Source organism: Ostrinia nubilalis, chromosome 2, assembly GCF_963855985.1.
Source record: "Ostrinia nubilalis chromosome 2, ilOstNubi1.1, whole genome shotgun sequence".
Taxonomy (NCBI): Eukaryota; Metazoa; Arthropoda; class Insecta; order Lepidoptera; family Crambidae; genus Ostrinia; species Ostrinia nubilalis.
In genome coordinates, this window is record NC_087089.1 from 9,208,424 (window position 1) to 9,231,494 (window position 23,071).

The following is a 23,071-nucleotide window of genomic DNA, read 5'->3' on the forward strand; positions in this document are numbered from 1 at the left end:
ATTGATAGTTTAAGTTTACTTATTTCAGATGTTAGATTATCCTTGTCCGAGAATGAGTCATTATTAGCCGCTTTTCTTGATATCCATTCAGCATACGATAACGTTATTTTACCGATTCTAAAAACAAAACTTGAGAAATTAAACGTACCACAAATTTTTAGTAATTTCATTATTAACATATTATCGGATCGTCTCATTAGGTTACCATTTGTAGATACTGATCGCTCTGTATGGAGAGGTTTACCACAGGGCTCGGTTCTTAGCCCCCTTCTATACAATATCTACACCTACGACCTAGAACCAGCGCTAGGTAATAATATACAAATTCTTCAATATGCCGACGATCTGTTATTGTATTATGCTGATAAATCACCTACAATCGCTAAATCAGTATTAAGTTCCTCACTAGTTTTATTAAGCAAATGGATGGATGACAACGGCTTACAAATCTCAACTTCTAAAAGTGCAGTTATGTTATTTTCTCGTATGCGTTCACCCCCACTCCTAGAAGTACTTTATAATAATGAGGTTATTCCTTTAGTAGATCATTTTAAATATTTAGGTGTTATATTAGATTCGAAGCTCACTGGTACTCCACACTGTAATTACATTATCACTAAATGTGAGAAGCTCCTAAATATGCTTAGGTGTCTTTCTGGCGTGTGGTGGGGAGCTCACCCTTTCTCCATGAAATTACTTTACAATGCGCTTATTAGGAGCATATTAGACTATGGAACCTTTCTGTTAGAACCTGGCAGTGTAACATCTTTTAAAAAACTTGATAAAATTCAGTATAAGGCTTTGAGATTAATAACTGGAGCCATGCGTTCTAGTCCGATTAATGCCCTCCAAGTTGAAACCTGTGAACCCCCATTAAAATTAAGACGACAGTTTTTATCTGATAAATTTCTATTTAGAATTATTCAGTTTTCTAACCATCCCCTTGGAGCCAAACTCCAATCCCTCTCTGAAATAATAAACACATCTAGTTATTGGAGTCACAAATCTATCCCCTGCTTGGTTACTAGTTACCTAAAGTTTAAGTCTCTATCGTCCCCGACCCACAGATCTGACAACCTCCCTCTGTTTAGTTCCAGTTATGAATCCCTTTCCTTTGCACTTAAAGTTTTTTATGATCTATTTGATAAAAATGATCCCAATATAAAAAGTCTTTTTAATTATGTTATTGACTCAAAATTCCATGATTTTCATTTAATTTTCTCTGATGCATCGAAACATACTGCTGCAGACTGTGTAGGTATAGGAATTTATCATTCTCAGTATAAAATTGTACAAAAAGTAAAAATGCCACCAGAAACTTCTGTTTTTACCGGAGAATGTCTTGGACTTTTAAAAGCTGTTGAATATGTAAAACTAATGAAATTAAAGAAAACTGTTATTTTTACGGACTCTATGAGTGCTTTGCAAGCTTTAAATAAATTTCCGTTTCACCTCAAATATCAATACCCTGTAATTTTTGAAATAAGACGTATGGTATATGACTGCTTTAGTAATGGACTTGTTTTGAACTTTGCTTGGATCCCTGGCCACAAGGGAATAACAGGAAACGAAATATCAGACCGTTTAGCGAATGATGCGGTACAGTGTGGTGATTTATTTCCCTATAAAAACTATCCTCATGATCTTCTGTCATTGCCTAAAATACATCTAATGGAAAAGTGGATTACTAATTGGGAATTATCATGTCAAACCAAAGGTAAATTTTATGTAAAGATACAACCTAATATACCTGTGAAACCGTGGTATCATAATGCGAAGTTTAGCAAGACAATAACGTCTATTTTAATACGCTTAAGGCTTGGTCACACATGCACTCCTGCTCACCTTGCTAGACTTCGTATCGTGAGAGACCCAATGTGTGAGTGTGGGGTTGATATTGCTGACGTAAATCATATATTTTTCTCTTGCTCTTTGTACGACAGGTCTAGCTTTTTGGATGGTTTAATCTCTTCCCATGTTCCCTTCCCGACCAGCATTACCCAACTTCTCCTGTCTGACGATTTTACAGTATACAAAATATTAGCTTCATTTATTATTTTAAACAATGTAAAACTTTAACTTTATGTATACACACTATAATTATATTTATATAAAAAAAAACAAAACAAAAAAAAAAAAAAAAAACAAAAAAAAATTATGTATATAGGATTCAATTTACTGTAAATTTATGTACATCGATATGGTCATTTTATCCTACCTCAATCCGCTCTCCTGATCACTTTCTTCTCTCCGTCCGATCCTTCCGTTCCGTTTTTTTCGTTCCTTAACCGTTTCCCCGTTTTTACTCGACGAATGGCAACACACAAGCCGTGTAAAGCCAACAAAAGAAAAAAAAAAAAAAAACTTTATGCTCAAATCGTAGATAGAAAATAGAGGAGTATAGGTACCTTAATTCTTTAGAAATTTCCTTAAATGTAAACAAACACTTCTGCACACAATTACACCATAATCACTTACGTGTTCATAATATCATACACATTATTTCACAAGCCCATGAAACCAACTTTATTCTCACGATTATACAAGTTTGGAATCAATCTTTAAACAAATTATTTTAGCAAAATTATGTGAAAGATGAAAATTTGTGAGACTTGTCAAATTGACTTGAAGTTTAAAATTATGTCTCCATGTTGTCTCTGACACATCAGTGTTGTAACCTGTAAGTCATAGACAATAATCGGTAAATTTAATCGATTTTATTTCAATTATTTTTATTACTGATTGCATTTAAATAGATTTAAATAGGGTCTTAATCAACAATGTATATGCATTGCTTTATAAAGCATTATAAATTATTTCTATAGGTACGTAAGTACTACAATAATTTCAATCCGCGATTAACGAGAGGTTTTGTCGTCTCACTAGGGCACAGATTAAAAATGTTTTAATGTCAGTTGGCCATATTTGTTTACATTTAGGGAAATTTCTAAAGAATCCGACTTTATATTCTTTATACTAGAATAGAGTATATTAGAATACTCTATTCTTTATCTACGACTCAAATGTTCTCATGCTGCGTTTACACTGCGCGGAAATTAGCCAAGTCAAGTCAAAAAAACAGTGGAGTGGGGATGAATTATAAATGAATTTCATCCCCACCATAGACCAAAGTAATACAGTAGAATCTCGATTATCCGGACTTCGATTATCCGGATATCCGATTATCCGGATTCATTCTTCACGGTTTTTAATTACTGATTTAGGGTCTGGACACATAAAAACGGAAGGCGTCGCCACCGTAACACGGTACGGACGTCGTCTTAGTTAAGTTAAAAGAAACGGATTCATTTAGTGGTCTAAAATGACGATTTTTAGACTCTAAATGATGTATTGAAATCCCTTTCTATTGTAAAAAGTTATTTTTTGTTGATTTTACTTTGAAATCGATTATCCGGATTTTCGATTATCCGGAACACCCCTGGTTTTAATTGATCCGGATAATCGGGATTCTACTGTACATTGGGAATCCCCACTCCTCTGTTTTTTTGACTTGACTCGGCTAATTTCCGCATAGTGTAAAAGCAGCATAACCTTTTTTTAAATGATTTGAGAAGCGACTCCAATCGCTAAGTATTATTACGAAACAGCAATTTGAGAATAATTAAATTGTACATTTATTTATTTTAAAACTTAACCTTAGAGCAATAAATTAGTTCATTCTTCAGTCAATTTCATACTAAAGTTTAAGATATAAACACAGAGGAAAATAATAAGGACGATTATTTATAACTTTTCAACATTGTTTTTATTATTAATATCAATTAAATAACTTTTAGCATCTGACGGATCGATTAAAGCTTTCTTTTCTTCTGACCAAACGCCATTCCCCGTGAAGTAGTGATTCTTCTCAAGTAGATACAAAACTAGACTTAATTTTTGAGACTTGCTTAACTTCGTCAAGTCAACACATTCAGGAATAAGCAATTTTTGTTGTGAATTTTTATTGTTGTATAAATTTAATGCCTCTCTTATTTTATTCCAGGGATATAACAATATTGGACAGTTTTCATAAATGTCTCTTGAACTGAAGCTTTTTGATAACTTTTCATAGACGGTATTAACTTGAACCAAAGGGATATTGATCCAGAATGGATGTCTCTTCAATGATTTTCGTATTTCATTTGAACTATATTTTCCTTTCAGACATTGTGATATACAGAATACAAGATCTTTTCCTTTTCCAAGTCTGTCACCAGGTGCTTTTTCAAAAGACTCAAAGTGTGCTGAGCTTCCAGACAAAATGTTCAGACTCAAACATTTTTTATTATTTCCATATAAATTAGTTAATCTTTTTAATGCTGTATTTTTGTAGTGAATCATTTTTAGAAAACGTGGGTGATTGAAAAATGTTTTAAATTCTGGTATTTTCTTAGCCTTTTCTAGCCTTTCTCTGACTGTATCTGGTCCTAAGGTGTAAATATCAAAGCACCTCATTTGTGCCTCATTGCTGATACCATATTCATTCAATATTTTTCTTATTTCACTCAAGGTAGAATAACTTTTGGTTGCTAACTTGGGGTGCAGTCGAATAACTTCTTTAACATCAATACCTCCAATTGTTCTGAATTTGTGAACAATTTTCCTTAAATTGTCTGGATCTGCATGTACTAAATAAAGATTAGTTTTGATCTTATGATTTGGAATCATTATTTCTGATTGTAAAATGTTTAAGGTTTCATTTATAGTTTGTAATGGACGATGTTTAATAGTTGGGTATGTTTTTATACCTCTGTAAAATTCTTCCTTGCTTAAATCCAGAACTAGTTCAAGATATCTCTGAATAATTTTGAGACGTAGTGAATATAGTGTATTCTTGTCAATATCACCATATATTAATGTCGTCAAAGAAGTTGGCCACTGAGTCATGTAGCTTGCCAGTCTATTTTCCACCTTAACAAAGTCAAGTAACATGCCACTAGCCTTTAAATCGCCAATAGTTTTCTTTTTCATTATTGGTAAGTAAGACAATATGTGATCCACATTTACTTTTTCTATTCCACATTCTTCCAAAACTTTATATCGATATTTTAAAGTTATTGGTAAAATACTGAAGAGGAGGGGCTCCTCAATCAACAGCTTTTTATGGAATCCTAACTCATCCATGGTAGTTATTAAACTGCCCAATCTTTCATTGTCCAATTTATTTATTACTGGGTGTTTTAAGCAAATGAATTGCGCACTGTTTTCACTTATATTAAACAAATCGCTTAATTTTTTGCTTGTTAAATTTTCGGTTGAATAATGTAACCTGATTATTCGGGGTATCTTGGACCTGAATACCGCACGCATAAACATAGTATAACACATTGATATCATTTTCGGTTAAAAATAAAACTGTATACGATTGTTTTATACTCATATAAGTCGTCATAACATCAAAAATAATGATGTAAATGTTTTTTTATGAAATAAACTCGTGATTGTTGACAATTTTTTCAATTGCATTCTTTAGACATACTCTCTAATCTGTGATTGCATTATGTCAGACACAGCACACAAACTGACAGTGACAGTTTTTTTTTTCTGTATGGCTCTCGCGCACAGACATACATGTTCCTGTCTCTCATTTACTATGAGTTCGTCTTTCTACTCTGTGGAGTTGTAGCTTTGTTGGGCGTGCCTTTTGGTGCGTGCCGTGGATGGACTGGATGGAAACGTCAAATGTCAGTGAACAGATAGCTAGCCGGACTGTCATTTTTGTTTTACTTGAAAACACAAAAATTTCATTTGTAAAGTGTAAAATAACTAAAAGAAATGTTTAACAAATCGAAGACGGGTTTATTTGCTTTAAGCTTTTTCGTATTTGCCTCTATTTTCATAGTAATTGCTTTCGTAAGTCCGTACTGGTTAGTCACGGATGGCAAACTAAAAAATCCTAAGTTTATAAAAATAGGTATGTTTTTTCCGTTATTTGATTAATATTGTGACTTAGATAATGTTTTCTTGATCTTGTACAAATATTTTTTTAGATCAACTAGAATGGTAATAACTAAATTTTTTGTTTGTAGGTTTATGGGAGGTCTGTTTCAATGGGTTCGAAGAAGTTCATCACTGGTACGATACTGTGTTCACTGGCTGTTGGTGGATATTTGAAGAAGAATACTACATCATACATGATATTTTACTGCCAGGATTCTTTATAGCTACTCAGTTTTTCTTCACCATAACTATGTGTTGTGTACTTGTTTCAATGTTTTTGTCTTTTATATACATGAAGAAAGAAAAGGATGATGAAAACTATGTAACACTTCTAGTAACCCTGGGAACTATTCTGGTCATAGGAGGTGTGTTAAAGCTGCAAATAATTATTTTTAAATACAAAAAAATAACCCAAGAGTAAAACTTATTTAATAACAACAAATATATTTTCTTACAGGGTTTTCTGGAATCATATCCGTGGTGACATTTGGAGCAAGAGGGGATGGCCGTGATTGGATGCCTAACTGGGAACACAATGACCTTAGTTGGGCTTATGCTCTTGGTGTAATTGGTGTCATTTTTCTCTTCCCATCTGGCATTTTGTTTTTAGTCGAAGCAAGAGTTCAGAAGTATAAGAAATTGCATGAAATGCAAAGTCGTGAACCATCCTCTTATACCATGCATGAGAGAAAAATGGCATATTCAGGAGGACACACAGACATCTGATAACTTGACTGAGAATTTAACTGTATATTTCTTTTAAGGTCTGATAAACTACTTAATGACTTCTGTAATCTCAATAATTTCTAGCTGTTAAGAAAATCTTTCCGTCCTTTTGTGAAAAGTAAATATAATGTGCCTTAGTATGTAGTATTTAAGCATATTTTTTTATTTTGTAGTTTTGTAAGTGAAGACTTACAAGTATTCTTGGAGTATTTTATATCCAATGTATTTTTATGTTAATTTTAATAACGACAACTTTTTTATGTATTTTTGTATGTTTTTTATTTTTTAGATTTTATGTCTAACTGTATGTATTTTGCCTCATCATAGTATTTGTTAATTCTGAGGTTGTGAGGTACAGTGTAATTAGACAGTAAAGCACATTTTGCAGAATGAATACCCATAGAAATACATGATGATTGTTTTTGTCCTAAGAGAATTCCATTTAGAAAGCCACTGGCAAAGCAATCGCCAGCACCTGACACATTTTGTATTGCATCTATGGTTTCACCTGGATAAAAACGTGCGTCCAACTGATTCATTGAATTTCGTACTGTAACTACACCCTTAGGACCTAAAGTTACAATTATGAATTCAACATAATGTGACACAATAGCTGATAAGCTCAATATTTCGTTTATATCACTATTTGAAGATGATTCCAAATCTGGTTGCAAAAATGTAGCCATTGCTTTTAACTCTGCCAGATTTGGTGACACGAAAGTTAAATGGTGATTGTTCTTCAGTGCCTTTACTGCTTTTCTTCTGTCTGTTGGTTCGAAGAATACTGTAACAAAAATGAAATAAAATTTAGTAAGTACACATAATTTTGTAGCTTATTGACCTTCACTTAAAATATATTTGAATTTCTCCTTTGAAATAGACTAGAAATTCAGAGAAATCTTAAATATCAACATGCGGTACTGGTACTGTGACTATGTACTGGTGGAATACGTGAATAGTCAAGAGGTCTGTGTTCGATGCTCTATCGTGAGTGTATTTGTAATCAACAAATTACTGGCAGTGGCTGTCCAATTTCAAACCGTAGATTACGTGAAATTCTTCACTCTCCTTCTCCAGTCCAATGAAGCTGAATTTTCTAACAAAAACTAGTCCAAGCCAATCCTTTACAGGCCAAAAACTTGTGGCCATGACCATAAAACCATTATCCGGCTGGGAGTAAAATAAATTATATTTAACGTCTCCGTTCTCTTCCTCCTCGTTTCAGCCAAATGACGTCCACTGCTGGACAAAGGCCTCCCCCAAGGTTTTCCACAATGAACGGTCCTGCGCTGCCCGCATCCAGGCTCTTCCCGCGACCCTTACCAGATCGTCGGTCCACCTAGTAGGAGGCCTGCCCACGCTACGTTTTCCAGCCCGTGGTCGCCACTCGAGAACTTTCCTGCCCCAACGGCCATCGTCTCTACGAGCTATGTGCCCCGCCCACTGCCACTTGATTTTAGCAATTCTGCGAGCTATGTCGGTTACTTTGGTTCTCCTACGGATCTCCTCATTTCTGATTCGATCACGCAGGGAAACTCCGAGCATAGCCCGCTCCATCGCCCTTTGGGTGACCTTGAGCCTTCTTATGAGGCCCATAGTAAGCGACCACGTTTCGGATCCATATGTCAACACTGGCAACACACACTGCTCGAAGACTTTCGTCTTGAGACACTGCGGTATTTCGGACATGAGTATCTCTTCCTCCTACTCCTATGCAATTGTTAGACATCTCTGTCTATTATTTATTTATTAATACATCATCATCCCTCAAATGATAATCGCTTTCTGGAAATTTGCCATAAGGCTACTCTATTGATAATCTCGATGGTTACAAACGGTCCTTCGAGTTTCAACGCATGCATGCATCATGCATCATGCATGACTTGACAGTCGGCCAACCAACGCCCATCCCGCTCGCTTGTCAAACATCAAACGAAACGAAAACGAAAGAAAGAACACGATTCGAGTTGATTCGAGTAGCAAGACGAGTGATCGTATTGTTTTGTTTCTATTAATTTTAACTTAATTCTGAATATTTGAAGTAATACTGAGCCAAAAGTGTTATTTTTTGTTAAATTCACTGTGTAATAATTGCATTATTGTTTTTCTGGTAAGTGAACATGAGTATTTTAGTCGATGTGTTTGTGGTCAGTTCAACAGAAGAGTTTTTGATTTAAAATATTTATTTGATTTTGTTTTTGTAGTCAATATACGTCTACAATTATATGCAGTAGGTTTGGTATACATTTTTTAAATGGTTATTTTTCATTTGGTAGATTTGAAATAGCTAAACAAAGTTACAGAATTTCAACTTATTTGATTTATCATTCAGAAAGTTTTTAGATCATAAATAATTGTGCTTTTTAAAAAACTCATAAAACTCATTTATTTCTGTAAGTAGGCTTTAAAAAAGCACTTTTACATGTCCCAGTAGGTCCCAGTATTAACCCTACCACTGCTTCAGGACAATAAATGGGCCAGTGCTGAGAAGAAGCAGCGCAAGAAACTCAGACACTATTGTCAGCCTCTTTTTCAAAGGTTTACAGGCTTTAAAAATACATAGTTATAAATGCGAGCTATGCAGTTACGCATCCCAAACATTTTTATCTTTTAAATAATCATCAACTTTATAGTAGCCCTTTTTCATTATGAATGTAGTTCTACAATAGTTTGTGGTAATTTATTAAATAATTTAACTTGATATCAGTGATTTAGTGCCATTCAAAAATTCAATTTAAAGATTTTATTGTTGGTGTTTATGTACCATTCCATGGCTATGTAAGGAGCTGAGACATGGACAGTAGTTTAATATTATAATTTAATCAACTAAAAAAATATTCAACTATTAAAACTTTTAAAAGTTACCAGATTAAAAGAAGAAGTAATTGTTTAGGATATGCTCAAGAGTATTGTTTTTATGTCCAGTTTCTCTTTGACCAGTGTGAAGTGGGAGATTAACAATGCTAAATAACTGGTAGTAAAGTAGGCCCTTTTATAAAAATATGAAATAAACCCCAAAATTAAATGTGAAAGTTACTAATAGATAAATATTTTAAATTGGATTAAAACTTTTTTTTGGTGTAACTAAAAGTGTGTAGCTACAAGGTACCTTAGGTACATTTTTATAAAAAATTTGGATACTATGGATATTAAATAGGAATATCCAAATTTTTTATTTAGATATAATTTTTTATTTAATGTGAAACTTTTAAACAATCTGCTGCAAGATGGGCTTGTGTTGCGGAGTATGTAGGTACACTGATGTGGTAGGGCCTTGATTAAATAAATATTAATATCTTTAGACAATTTCACCCAGCGCTATCTAGCCCCAAAGTAAGCAATTAATATGCTTGTGTTATGGGTGCTAGTTTAACGGATATACTACATACTTTTTAAATACATATACATATTATTATACATAGTAACACCTATACCCGTCACAGAAATTAAAATTCACCATTTCAATTTCTGCCCAGCTGGGAATCGAACCTGGGACCTCTATCGATATCTGCTTTTGCTCTATAAAAAATCTTAAAAGATTTTTTAAATCCAGAACTAAGTCTTACAACTTTTCCAGAGGATTTTATATTTAATTTAAATTTTGCAGTGATAAAGTGCAAGAACCTATGATGTTGTTACCCATGTGCACATTTTTAAACTATTACCTACCTAGGTATCTACTATTAATTTATTTTTAAAAGATTATTAGTAATTTGTTATTGCTTTTGCTTTGCTTACTTTTTGAGTTTCTTGCATAGTATTTTTGATAGTTGCATGTTCCACCCTTCTCCCTACGTATTTCCGATCTATTGTTGCTTCTCCCTCGTAACGATATCAGCATGATATGAGCGACAGCGATATGGTATCGTCGTTTTCGATTTCAATTTCAAAAGACCAGCATACAAATATGAAATGTCCTAATTACTCTGGGAACCGTTAAGAATGTTTTTTTTGCTTGTCCCAATTCAGAATCGATCTTAGTCCACTAGCCGACATAGGCAGTTCGACTTTTTCAAGTTATTTTAAAAATATTTAGATCGAGAGGCGACTCTTTTAACGCTAGATTTTTTTTAAATAACTATAGCCGACATAGGATTAATTTTATTAAGAACTAGCTTTTGCCGGCGGCTTCACTCGCTAGAAATTTAGTTTGTCACTGATCTTCATAAATTATAGCCTATAATAATATGTTATTCTGGGTTATAAACAATAATACTGTAAAGCTTCATCAAAATCCATTCAGTAGTTTTTGCGTGAAAGAGTAACAAACATGTTCACCTCCAGACATCTATACAAACTTTCGCATTTATAATATTAGTAGGATAGTAGGATACCTTTTACCCGAGTCTTCGCCCGCGAGAATTTCGTTCTGTCACAGAAAGTTCGTATTTCGGTTTAATATATTTTATAGCCTATGACACTCAAAAATAATGTAGCTTTCCATCTAATTGGTAAAAGAATTTTCAAAATTGGTTCAGTAGATCCAAAGATTGCGTGCGGCCAAATACCTGCCTTGTCCTGCATAAAAAAATAAAAAAAGATCTCAAAAATGTTCAAAAAGCCCTAGTTGCGAACTTGCGGAATATCTGCCTGATCGATTCGTAGACCCGTACCAGAGTAAATATTTGTTTTTTCTATGCCGTAGGTATACGTACACGACACGCTTCAGTAATAAGGATATAGGTAACGCTCAAAAGTAGTTTCAAGTCTAGTCCTTTAGTCCAAAATGTCCAAATATTGGAATTCAACCAATGAAAGGCCTTCTATTTTGAGATTGATAAAGTTTTGAGCTTCTTTCTGTGGTGCGGAGTACGGACATTAGTTAGAATAAGTACTAGTGTACAAGAAAAACACAACAACATTATTCGTCCAGCTCGTGACAGACGTGTCTTTTAACAAGCAAATGGTGAAGTAATTCCCGTAAGAATAATAACAATTGAGTAGACCGCATACACTTAATGCACTGACCTCGATGAATTGTCGTCTTTACGAGTGACTAATAATGACTGCCTCTAAATACGCGATACTGATCTAAGTAGTAGATCCTTTTCAAAGTTAAACTTAGCCAAACAAAAAGTTTGGAACTACGTAATGGAAGTGATGGGTTTCGAAGGATAAAACAACAATGAATTTCGTCTCGTTTCCTACGTTCCCACAGAGAACAACCCGTGTGAACTTTTTAGCATTGTGCTTCTGGGTGAATGTTATGTATGTGTTTAACTTAACACTCCACTCATGCCTGTAGATTGCGAAACACTGTTGGTTATTCATCTCAAACGCACAACCTTGGTTGGTTAAAAAATGGCACTACCTTTTATGGCTTTGTTATGGTCAATTAGAGCAGTCCGAATTGTAACTGTATGAATGAAGGTACTAATAAAACCCATGCAATGGGTCAACAAATCTGCGGTGGCATATTTCAATCCGAGTAAATTTTTGGAATGCCTTTTTTATTATTTTTAATTCTATTTCTATATCTTCTTTCACGATGAACACACGAATCACGACGATTCGTACGTGTTGTTGTAACAATTGTAAGTTCTAATGTCACGTTTATGAGCTCAAGTCAGCGGACGGTCACGGCTTATGCCTTCGAATACCTACTTAAAAGTAAACTCAATGGCCTAACCAAAGTGGGATTCGAACCATTTCGAACCCAGGACTTCTCAATGAACTATAATTTCGATCTACATCTGCATTTTTTTTACTTCGTCTCACGAACCAAGCTCACGCATCATGGATCACACGATGAATCACAAATCGCAATTGTTACGGTAACGTCATTTAATAGACTAGGTACACTTACCCTTGACCTACTTTGCTATGCTTTACCGGTTTTAATAATAAACTTAGTTGTAATATTGATTTAGATTTAATTTCAATCCTAAACTTTCATATTTTGCTCTTCGATTTTATGATCCACATTGGCTACAGCGTACTTATCTATGATCTGAGGCTACAACAAATGTCTTGTTTAGAGATTTCGTCGTCTCCTAGAATTCCACATGTTCTATTCTCTTATTTTTTAGATGAAATCAAAATAATAAATAACCATTAGAGAAAGACAGGCGTGAATTAACACGCTACTCAAAACTTATTTATGTAGTTTGTTATAGGAATTAATGTCTGAATTCTGAAGCATTGTTATGTTATTTGGCTACTGAATACATTCTTAAAATCTAACTGGAGACTAAACTTAACCGGAGCTTTAGGTGACTCATCAGCGCAAGATTTCATTAACTTCCCATTAGATGATCTGACGTTAATTAATGCTTACTAAACAGAACTCCACCAACATTTAGTAAATACTGAACAAGTGACTAATGTCCGGTATTCTAACATAAAAGATTTGTTTTTGCCATAGGTTTTTGCATATATTATAACAATTTTTAGCGGGAAAATGGAAAATATGAGATTGGTTGTTGTTAAAAGACCAAAGCGGCTTTGCTTAACGGTAGGAATACTCGTATTGTTATAACCACCGCTATTCATTTCCAGACACAATGAAGAATAGAAGCTTAGCAGGCAACTGTGGCATTGGTGTGTTCGTCATCGCCCTTGTCACAGTGACATTGGCGTTCGGCACGCCCAGCTGGCTGGTCAGCGACTCAAGAATAAGAGGCGCTAGATTGGACAGGTAAATATTCCTTAGGAGCTGGCGCAGTGGCATAACTATACCATCCGAGGCCCGTGGCAAATTCTGTGCCTTGGCGTATCTAGGGCTATTTTTCAGGAATCCCCCTGGACCATTATGATTAGGGACTTGGACCGGGGCCACCTCGGGTCGGAAGCTCGTGGTGTGGCATTTTGTCAGCCCTGCTCCTGCCACCCTATAGTTACGCCACTGAGCTGGCGCCATACCTTTAAGTCAGCTTTTAGCGAAACTAAACGGCATTTGTGTGATTATGTTTCACAGCTTCATTCTTTGCGATTTATACATTTATTGGTTTACATATTGTAGTAGCGCCCCCAAGCACTAGCCTTCCACGCATTTTTTAAAGTTATTTTTATTTTTTAAGTCGATTTAATAAAATTCAATTTGATTGAATCGAGTTTAAAAAATGGCAACACTTAAGTGACGTATTTCCGAGTACCCCCACTACGTAGCTCGCTTTAGCCGGCGGCCATTTGCTGCGAGTCATTCTGCGTTCTCGTGCTCAAGCCTTCGCACGTACATTCGGAGCTCTACGCTTTCAACATGGGAAATAAGAGGAAATATAATTCTGAAGAAGAAATACGGCGTAAAATACAAAAATTGGAGAAGAAGCTACAAAAGACTCGTGAACATGTCCAAATATCGGACGAAGAACCCAACCGTAAGTAAAAATTATTATTTTATATTTTTGGTGATCCAATAGTGATACGTGATGCCAACTCTGGGCTCCCACTGTCACGCTTATTGAATCAACCTATTGGCCATAGAGCGATACGTGCTGCTAACTTTGGGCTGCCACTGTCGCGTCTGCTAAATCAATGTGATACGTGCTGCCTTTTTTGGGCTAACACTGCCACGAGTATTGATAAATTTGGCCCTCCAAAAATGTACTATTCTCTCGAAAGTATGCGACACGTCTAAAAACCAAACTCTTTGGTTGTTTCAGTCGACGCCATCGTCGAGGAAGATGTCGGCAGTGCTGTAATAAGCTTACAGGATGAAAACCATCCTGAATCACTGTGGCCTGAGTCACCGTGCCCAGTATCACCGGCACGACTTGACTCCCCGGAGCGTGCCGCACCGGGCCTAATATCACCCTCCAAATCTATACCTGGACCCTCTTCGCCAAAAGAGACGCAAGAAGTCATGCCATCCGAGTCTGTAAGCCCTACCGAAGCGGTTTTAGACGATGATATTTTGCAACTGTTGGGTGACGCTCCTAAGGCGGAAGCCACTTTCGGTCCGGCTATCCACAAAGACGTCGCCAACAGGTGGCAAGAAATCCTAGCAAAGGGTCTTCAAAAAGATGTTAAGGACCAAATTATGCAGCAATATTCGGTACCAAATAACTGCGATTTATTAGTGGCACCTACGTTAAATCCTGAGGTTAAGGCCGCTATTCGAGATGTTATGGTGAAACGAGATTCGGCACTAATGTACCAACAAAAACAGCTTGCAGTAGCTATTTCTGCTTTAGGCACAGCTGTAGACTCAATTCTTTCGAATGAAACATCCAAACAAAAGATTTTAAAGCCAATAAGTGATGCGTGCCGCATTTTATGTGACATACATTTCCACGAGACTAAGACTCGTAGGCATTTCGTTATTACTTCGATTAATACTGAACTGAAGGATTCATTGGTTAACACCGTTAGAAACAATCAACTTTTTGGTGACAATATTACGGAAAAAATTAAAACTGCAAAATCCATCCAAAAATCTGGAGAGGCATTGAAAACCGTACCAAAACCTACATATAAAAATCCAGCTAACAAACCAAGTACAAGTAAGACTAATAATTTAAACTACAAACCGCAGCAACGGAAGGCCGACAACAAAACAACCGCCGCTGCTGCGAGAGGTCGACCGGCCTACCGCACGACGCGCCCGGGCCCCAGCGACTCGTACCGGCCTCCGCACCGCTCGCCGCCTCATCAGCCGCCGCCGCCGTCGTCGAGGAGGACTCATCGCACCTAGATCACGAGGTACTGTACGCTGGCAGACTCAAATACTTTTTACATGAGTGGTCACATATCACGAATGACCCCACTATTTTATCGTGGATAAATGGATATAAGATACCATTTTCCTCAATGCCAATCTGTACTAATAACCCTAGTGTTTATCCTCGCTCGGATAGTGAAAATAAAGATTTTAACGAATCTATTAACCATTTATTAAAAATTAATGCCATATCTATATGCAATCCTGTTAGAGGACAATTTTTGTCTAGTGTCTTCCTAGTGCCAAAACCGAATGGTAGTAAACGATTCATTCTTAATTTAAAGTGCTTAAATAAATTCATAAAAACACAGCACTTTAAGATGGAGGACTATCGTACCGCATCAAAACTTATTACTGAAAATTGTTTCATGGCATCAATAGATCTAAAAGACGCGTACTTTTTTATTCAGATTCATGAGTCTCATAAAAAATATCTTCGTTTTAAATATAACGACATTATGTACGAGTTTAATTGCTTACCTTTCGGTTTAAGCACGGCACCTTATGTTTTCACAAAGTTGATGAAACCAGTCTTAGAATTTTTGAGGTCACGTGGGATGCTTTCTGTTATGTATCTAGATGATATGCTTTGTATCGGACAGGATTATTTTAAATGTAAAAATAATGTTAGACAAACCAAAGCCCTTTTAGAGAGCTTAGGGTTTATGCTAAACACTGAAAAAAGTTGTTTGGTTCCTAAAAAAGTCACAAAATTTTTGGGATTCATTTTTAATTCTGAAGAAATGACTTTAACTTTACCTGAAGCTAAGAAAATTAAAATAAAAGACACACTTTTAACATTCAAAAATACCCGTAAATGTAAATTACGTGAGTTCGCGAGGATAATAGGTTTATTAATATCATCTTGCCCGGCTATACAATATTCCTGGTTATACACCAAACTATTTGAACGCCATAAGTTTTTATGTTTACTTAAAAACCCAAGTTATGAGCAATTTATACATATTCCATGTTCATTACAAAAGGATATAAATTGGTGGTTAGATCATATAGACTTTGGATATTTTTCACTTAAGGTCAATCAATATAAACTTGAAATTTTCTCTGACGCCTCTACTACTGGTTGGGGCGCTTACTGTTGTGGACAAAAGAGCTATGGTTATTGGAAGGATGATGAAAAATCTTTACATATTAACGAATTGGAACTGAAATCTGCTTTTCTAGCACTTAAATGTTTCGCTAAAGAGATGTTTGACTGTAATATTTTACTTCGTATAGATAATGTAACTGCTATATCCTGTATTAATCGTATGGGTAGTGTTCAATATAATCATTTAAATAAACTCTCAAGGCAACTTTGGGAATGGTGTGAAGAGCGTCGAATAATTGTTTTCGCTTCCTACATAAACACTAAAGAAAATAATGATGCGGATTCACTTTCACGGAAAAAGTTTCAGGACACTGAGTGGGAGTTAAACGAATATGCTTATAAAGATATAGTTAAAAAATTTGAATTGCCCGAGGTAGATTTATTTGCTAGTCGATGTAACGCAAAATGTTCAATTTATGTCACATGGAAAACTGACCCTGATGCATGGACTACAGATGCTTTTACCATATCATGGAATGGAATTAGATTCTACGCTTTTCCACCATTCTCACTTATTGTTAAGGTATTACAAAAAATTGTAAATGACAAGGCAGAAGGCATCGTAGTAGTGCCATATTGGCCAACACAACCATGGTTCCCTCTTTTTCAAAAATTAGTCATTTCTGATGTTATGTATTTTGAGCCCAATATTAATTTATTGCAATCTCCTTTCAGGCTGCATCACAGTCTTCACAAGACGTTACGCTTAGCTGCCGCGAAGTTGTCAGGCAAGCTCTACTAAAAAGATTCTTATCTCCAAGATCAGTCGAAATTATGTTAGCCTCCTTATCAGACAATACATATAAACAATATAACGGCTGTATCAGAGCCTGGATTACCTATTGTGCGATCTATAATTATGATTATATGAAAGTTTCCGTCCCTATAATCATTCATTTTCTCACGAGTATTTTCGATAAAGGGGCTAAATATGGTACTATAAATTCCTATAAATCCGCCTTGTCATTATTGTTAGGTAAAGAATTATTAGATGATGACCGTATAAAACGGTTTATAAAAGGTGTTTTCAGATTGAGACCCACGGTACCAAAGTATAACATGACTTGGAACCCTAATATTGTTTTAAATTATTTGGCAGAAAAGTGGCCTAACGTAGATCTCGATCTGGAAACACTTTCCAAAAAGACCCTGACTTTGTTGGCTTTGGTGACTGCTCACCGTGTCCAAACATTATCTTTGATAAAGTTAAGTAATATCACTACTCAACCATCTATCGAAATTACCATTAAAATACCGGATTTAGTAAAAACCTCAAAACCAAATTCATTTCAACCCCTTTTAAGATTGCCCTTTTATAATTCTCGTCCCGAAATTTGTCCCGCTAGATGTTTAGAAGAGTATATTCGTAAAACTCAAACGCTTCGCAAAAATGATAATGATTATTTATTCATTAGTTACAAACGTCCATATTCTAAAGTCACATCACAAACTCTAAGTCACTGGATTAAAAATACTCTTCAATGTAGTGGTATTAACACTGATATATTCACTGCACACAGCACTCGTCACGCGGCGACTTCTTCAGCCAACAAATCCGGGGTCAATATAGATGTTATTAGGAAAACTGCAGGTTGGAGTGATTCATCCTCAGTTTTTGCAAAATTTTATAATAAGGAAATTGTCACAAACTCCAATCAGTTTGCTGAATCGATATTAGATGCATGCTTGTAATTCCTGATGATTTTTTCTGTAAAGAAATGTTATTGATTATAGTATAATATAGTATTTCTTTATACATATATTTATGTTACATTATTTTAATGACATAAATAAAAACTTACCTGTTCGTTTCACATTTTATTTTATTTTCATAATAGTTACTCTCTCAACATCCTACAATATGTAAACCAATAAATGTATAAATCGCAAAGAATGAAGCTGTGAAACATAATTGAAGATCAAACGAACTTAACAAGTGAAGTTCGATCATAATTATGTGAACAGCTTCATTCGAAGCGATTTATACACACCCACCCTATCAACTAAACCCTCCCTTAATCTGAAACTAAAAATTAAAATATGAAACGATTTAGCTGTAAACAAAATGACTCGCAGCAAATGGCCGCCGGCTAAAGCGAGCTACGTAGTGGGGGTACTCGGAAATACGTCACTTAAGTGTTGCCATTTTTTAAACTCGATTCAATCAAATTGAATTTTATTAAATCGACTTAAAAAATAAAAATAACTTTAAAAAATGCGTGGAAGGCTAGTGCTTGGGGGCGCTACTACAATATGTAAACCAATAAATGTATAAATCGCTTCGAATGAAGCTGTTCACATAATTATGATCGAACTTCACTTGTTAAGTTCGTTTGATCTTCAATTATGTCGCCGCAAATTGGTGCCGCTCGTCGCAGTATCAAAATCGCACGTCTTAAATATTTGATCGATGAAAATCGACTACGAAGAAAAATTCTGCAGTAGCAAGAAATACCACTGAACAGCGCTAATATAGTTTAGGAGGGTTCATTTGCTGCCCCTCTTTCCTAAATGTGGTTAAATTTGTTTCACCGCCAACTGATGCTAAAAATAGCGTGGGAGTTTGGCCCTTAATTATGAGAGTTATTTCTGGCAAGGAATTATTTTGTTGTTTCTCCTTCCACAATTCCACCTCATTACCAAATCGCATTTTGGTCAATTACTCGGCTGTTTCCTATGTTATGGAACCCCCATTAAAAATAAAAGGTTGAAAGAGCTGAGCAGTAAATAAAACCAATTAGTTAATGGCGTTTTTAAGTGTTGCTTCACGTTTTTCGGATTGGACTTAAAAATATTGCTTTTTTGTGTTTGATTGCATACTCGAATTCTTAAAACGATTTTTACTTTGGATTTTCCGATAATATTTGTATGGCATCCTTTACATTGATGCCTACTGATCCACTTTCTCAAAGATAATATTAACAATGTAGTTGTAGGTACATCCGAAAGATAACAGTTACAGTTTGGTACTAATATGTAACATAGTTCTTCATGTTAATTTATAAGGTAGGTACTTGTATGCCAGTATACGAGTGAACTAGTGAGCTCTACACTATAAGTTTTGTAGTTTCAAAATGTTTCTTACTATGTTTATTATACCTAAATAGATTTAGCGAAACAATACACATAAATATATTTTTTAGATTGGGGTTATGGAGCCATTGCTTTAGATCTCTGCCGGACCCATTAGACCAGTACCAGAGACGGTTCTTCGTGGGATGCCGTTGGGTTTACGACCCGTTCACCACTGGTTACGACAGGATTCGAGGCTATTTACTTCCAGGTAATTTATAAAACGCGTGATTATCGGAAACGTACTAACACAAGTGACCGCGAAAGTGTGAAAAGACAAATTTTAATGTCGTGAAGGCCGTACGCTAAAACTTGCGCTGCATATCGCGTAATAAAATGTGATGCACTCACGCAGTAATAAACATTTCATAAGTACTATGATCGTGTAACTTGTGAATGTATGTTGGATTTGGTCAATTTTAATAATATTATACAACATCATACAATACAGCTTATAAAAATTTAACCAGACTCGAAAAACATAACTCGAAGGGCATAACATTTTGAGTATCAGTCGTAAGTTTAAGTTAGTAACATGCAGTTTAGGGTAGATTAATTACATTGATAAGATTGCTATTAATTACTTAAAGTGTTAAGTTCTCTTGTGACCCAACAGTTGTGTTACCTCGGTAACCTTGCGGACATTTCCGAGTTAGTCCGTCCGTAACAAAGGTCTTTTAAAACTAAATTTTAAAACCAACTATTATTTTTTGCAGGATTTATGATAGCGACACAGTTCTTTTTCACGCTCTGCCTCCTCGGAGTATTGATTTCAACGATCTTAGTGCTCATTTTCTTCCTTTGCTGCTCTCCCGATCAGAACAGATTCGTTGTGCTAATTAAAAGCATTGGCTATATTATGCTGGGCTCGGGTGAGTTAAACTATACTGTGTTGTTCATCAATAATTACCATACCTATGACCAATATGACTAATAATAATGTATGTTTTTAGGTGTCTGTGGCGTTATAGCTGTTATAGTCTTCGCATGTTTCGGAAACACTGATGGGTGGATGCCAGATCATCCAAATAATTACTTAGGTTGGTATTTATTCCCTTGTGTATATTATAAGTATACAAATTTTATTCATCTAACTTCTGGGCTACACACATCGTAATAACCCGAAGATTTGCGTTATCGTGATGTGTGTAGCCAGGCGTTCGCGCATACTTCGGTGCTTTTTTTTGCATAGTCGCAAGACATCGCCCGAATGTTTTTGGGAATACTGGGATGTGTGTGGCCCAGCCCAGGGGTAACAATATGCAAACTTTCTATCGCATTGTATAAAGTTCTGTACATTGTCGACTTCATCTAGTAATTAAATGGTGTTTTTATCATTTCAGGGTGGTCATTCGGACTTGGTGTTGTGGGAGCAATAGCCTGCATCGTGACCGCTTCTCTCTTCCTAACAGAGGCCAACATTCAGTTTAAAAAACGCAACAAACTAAAAGAATCTCAGGCTCGATTCGAACTGGAATATGAATCTAAGGCGTAATGATTTCCGTATAAAAATCCGTCTACCCACTAGCGTTAATCCATACTTGAATGCAGTCTGCATCATTAAAGATATCCACATAAAGGCGCATTGAAATATTTTATTATTTGGAGTAAAGGCAGCTATTTGACCCGAATCTCATTTGATATTAATCTAGAGTGATATAAACATGCCTATTCACTTTTGCCATGAAAAGGCACAGGTCACTATTTGCCTATGTATTTTAACTGAAAAATATTTTGAACAGTATTATGGTAGGTGAAGTCTTGGATTAAACGTTAAGAGGTAAGAAAGGAGCTATTAATGACAAAAACAAACGAAGATCTTTATTTAGATAATGACACAAAATGATGGCCTTTTGATTAAAATAACACTGCCTTATAAGGGTGCCGTAAGGTTTAAAAAATAAAAATATTTAGTAAGGTTACTTATGTAATACTTACTTTGAATGTATATACTTAAAGAAAACAAGAATATATACAAGATATTATTGTTAAATGACATAAATTACCTTTACAAATAAGATAAGATTTATTAATGAGTCCCTGTTTTGTGAATTTGCCATTAAACATTGTTGGCATGGCATATTACTTACTTTTATCTACCTACTAGGTAGTATGTAATTTATTTGCGAAATCAGAAACAGGTGTTGTCAATTAACTTTAAAACGAAATGATTCTTATTATTACGTAGTGTACTGTTATAACTTTATTTGAAATTACACATCACAATATTTTTTACTAATAATATTACGACTAAAGAATCGAGAATTGATATTTAGGATAGTATCATGTACAATATACCAATCGAATACTTGGTAATTTTTAGTTTATGCCTTTTATGTGTACCTACTTTTAATTAACTAAATATTATTAGATAATCCATGATAACAGAGACTGCAAATGTTATTATTGTGTAAAATATGTATTAGTAAGTACTGTTAATTAACGCTATACATATTCAGTAAAACTGGTTTTATATACACTGACATCTAGATATTTTAGAGACTAATATACCAACGAATAAAATAGTTTAGCACGTTTTTAGTTAGAGATTTTATGACTGCACAAAATATTCTTTAAATCTGTGCTTAAGTGTAGCCTTTAGATTTATTTTATACAAGGGCTTGTGTATAAAGGCTTCTCCTTAACGTGCAGACTGGAATTTAAAGAACACGAAAAATCACAAGTAACAAAACATTCTTTTCCACTTATTATTATTTTTAAATTCTGTATTTGTAGTATTAAAAATAAATATTCTTACGTTTAGAAACATTGTATTTGGAACAGATAAACTTAAGTACCTTCTTTATATCCGTCCATTGTTTATTTTAAGGTATAAATTTTATTGTAACGCTAATAAAATGTATGTTATTTTGTAACACTTAACAGGTCTAAAAAAAAAGATACCAGAGCCTGGTTGAGGGTGTAAGAAGTTGAAAAATGTAATCTCTGAATTGATATGATCTGACTCGTTTTGCCTTAGTAAGCTGCACTATTCCTATTACTCAGGCCTCTTTTTATTCCTGTTCCTGGGGAAATCGCGATGATTATATTATTGATGTAACGAAACTTAATGAGAAGAACCGTAAGCAATGGCAACTTATTTTATAATATCACATTCTGCCTTAGTAGTTACTGTCCATAGATATAATTGAATTATAAATTTTGTATTGTATTTTACGTAAGCTTTATAATTCCCGTCCATTTTTTATTTTATATTATAAATAAATTCTGTAATAAAATATGTAAGAAACAGTTTTATTTCGGATGATCTTTAAAATATTAATACCATGCATGTTTATATCGGGGGGTCGGGGGCCCGTGCCCACCCCAGAATGTTCTGGCCCCAGGATTTTGATTGTTGGCCTACCGATTCGATTCGAAGATGGCAATTAGTAGTAAGTACTTAAATATCAGGGGCCTTGCACTTGCGCCCCCCTGAAAAATGACCCTAACTAGATACACCAATGTCTCCTACTATTATTATTATTTTATAACTCTATGATTCCTATCAATAAATAAATAGAATAGTTACAGTCAGTTACAGTTTGTAGCTTCTATTAATT

The 23,071-nt window shown here is 34.9% G+C and overlaps 4 protein-coding genes across 4 annotated transcripts in view; 2 read left to right on the top strand and 2 right to left on the bottom strand.

Annotated features, from left to right (window-relative positions):
* Positions 1-3,740: 3,740 nt before the first annotated feature.
* On the bottom strand, positions 3,741-5,461 carry LOC135082402 (transcription termination factor 5, mitochondrial-like). Its single transcript, XM_063977200.1, has one exon. The coding sequence runs from the start codon at positions 5,335-5,337 to the stop codon at positions 3,745-3,747; it is 1,593 nt and encodes a 530-aa protein (XP_063833270.1). The 5' UTR covers positions 5,338-5,461; the 3' UTR covers positions 3,741-3,744.
* A 206-nt stretch (positions 5,462-5,667) lies between these two features.
* LOC135082454 (uncharacterized) lies at positions 5,668-6,915 on the top strand. The gene is made up of 3 exons (XM_063977252.1): positions 5,668-5,914; positions 6,030-6,305; positions 6,398-6,915. The coding sequence occupies exons 1-3, from the start codon at positions 5,776-5,778 to the stop codon at positions 6,664-6,666; spliced, it is 684 nt and encodes a 227-aa protein (XP_063833322.1). The 5' UTR covers positions 5,668-5,775; the 3' UTR covers positions 6,667-6,915.
* The window catches only part of LOC135082443 (uncharacterized), a 155,047-nt gene continuing 138,837 nt past the window's right edge, over positions 6,862-23,071 (bottom strand). Inside the window, exon 11 of the mRNA XM_063977242.1 lies at positions 6,862-7,450. Within this exon, the coding sequence (XP_063833312.1) occupies positions 6,945-7,450 (506 nt within the window). The 3' untranslated portion in view covers positions 6,862-6,944. The remainder of the gene's footprint in view (positions 7,451-23,071) is intronic.
* Positions 8,562-22,758, top strand: LOC135082464 (uncharacterized). The gene is made up of 6 exons (XM_063977263.1): positions 8,562-8,776; positions 13,165-13,303; positions 19,580-19,719; positions 20,225-20,380; positions 20,462-20,548; positions 20,852-22,758. The coding sequence occupies exons 2-6, from the start codon at positions 13,170-13,172 to the stop codon at positions 21,001-21,003; spliced, it is 669 nt and encodes a 222-aa protein (XP_063833333.1). The 5' UTR covers positions 8,562-8,776; positions 13,165-13,169; the 3' UTR covers positions 21,004-22,758.

Coding starts and splice junctions, on each gene's coding strand:
- LOC135082402 (XM_063977200.1), bottom strand. CDS start 5,337: ATGATATCAATGTGTTATACTATGTTTATGCGTGCGGTATTCAGGTCC.
- LOC135082454 (XM_063977252.1), top strand. CDS start 5,776: ATGTTTAACAAATCGAAGACGGGTTTATTTGCTTTAAGCTTTTTCGTA. Junction 5,915..6,029: donor TCCTAAGTTTATAAAAATAG/GTATGTTTTTTC, acceptor TTTTGTTTGTAG/GTTTATGGGAGGTCTGTTTC. Junction 6,306..6,397: donor AACTATTCTGGTCATAGGAG/GTGTGTTAAAGC, acceptor ATTTTCTTACAG/GGTTTTCTGGAATCATATCC.
- LOC135082464 (XM_063977263.1), top strand. CDS start 13,170: ATGAAGAATAGAAGCTTAGCAGGCAACTGTGGCATTGGTGTGTTCGTC. Junction 13,304..19,579: donor AGAGGCGCTAGATTGGACAG/GTAAATATTCCT, acceptor TATATTTTTTAG/ATTGGGGTTATGGAGCCATT. Junction 19,720..20,224: donor TCGAGGCTATTTACTTCCAG/GTAATTTATAAA, acceptor TATTTTTTGCAG/GATTTATGATAGCGACACAG.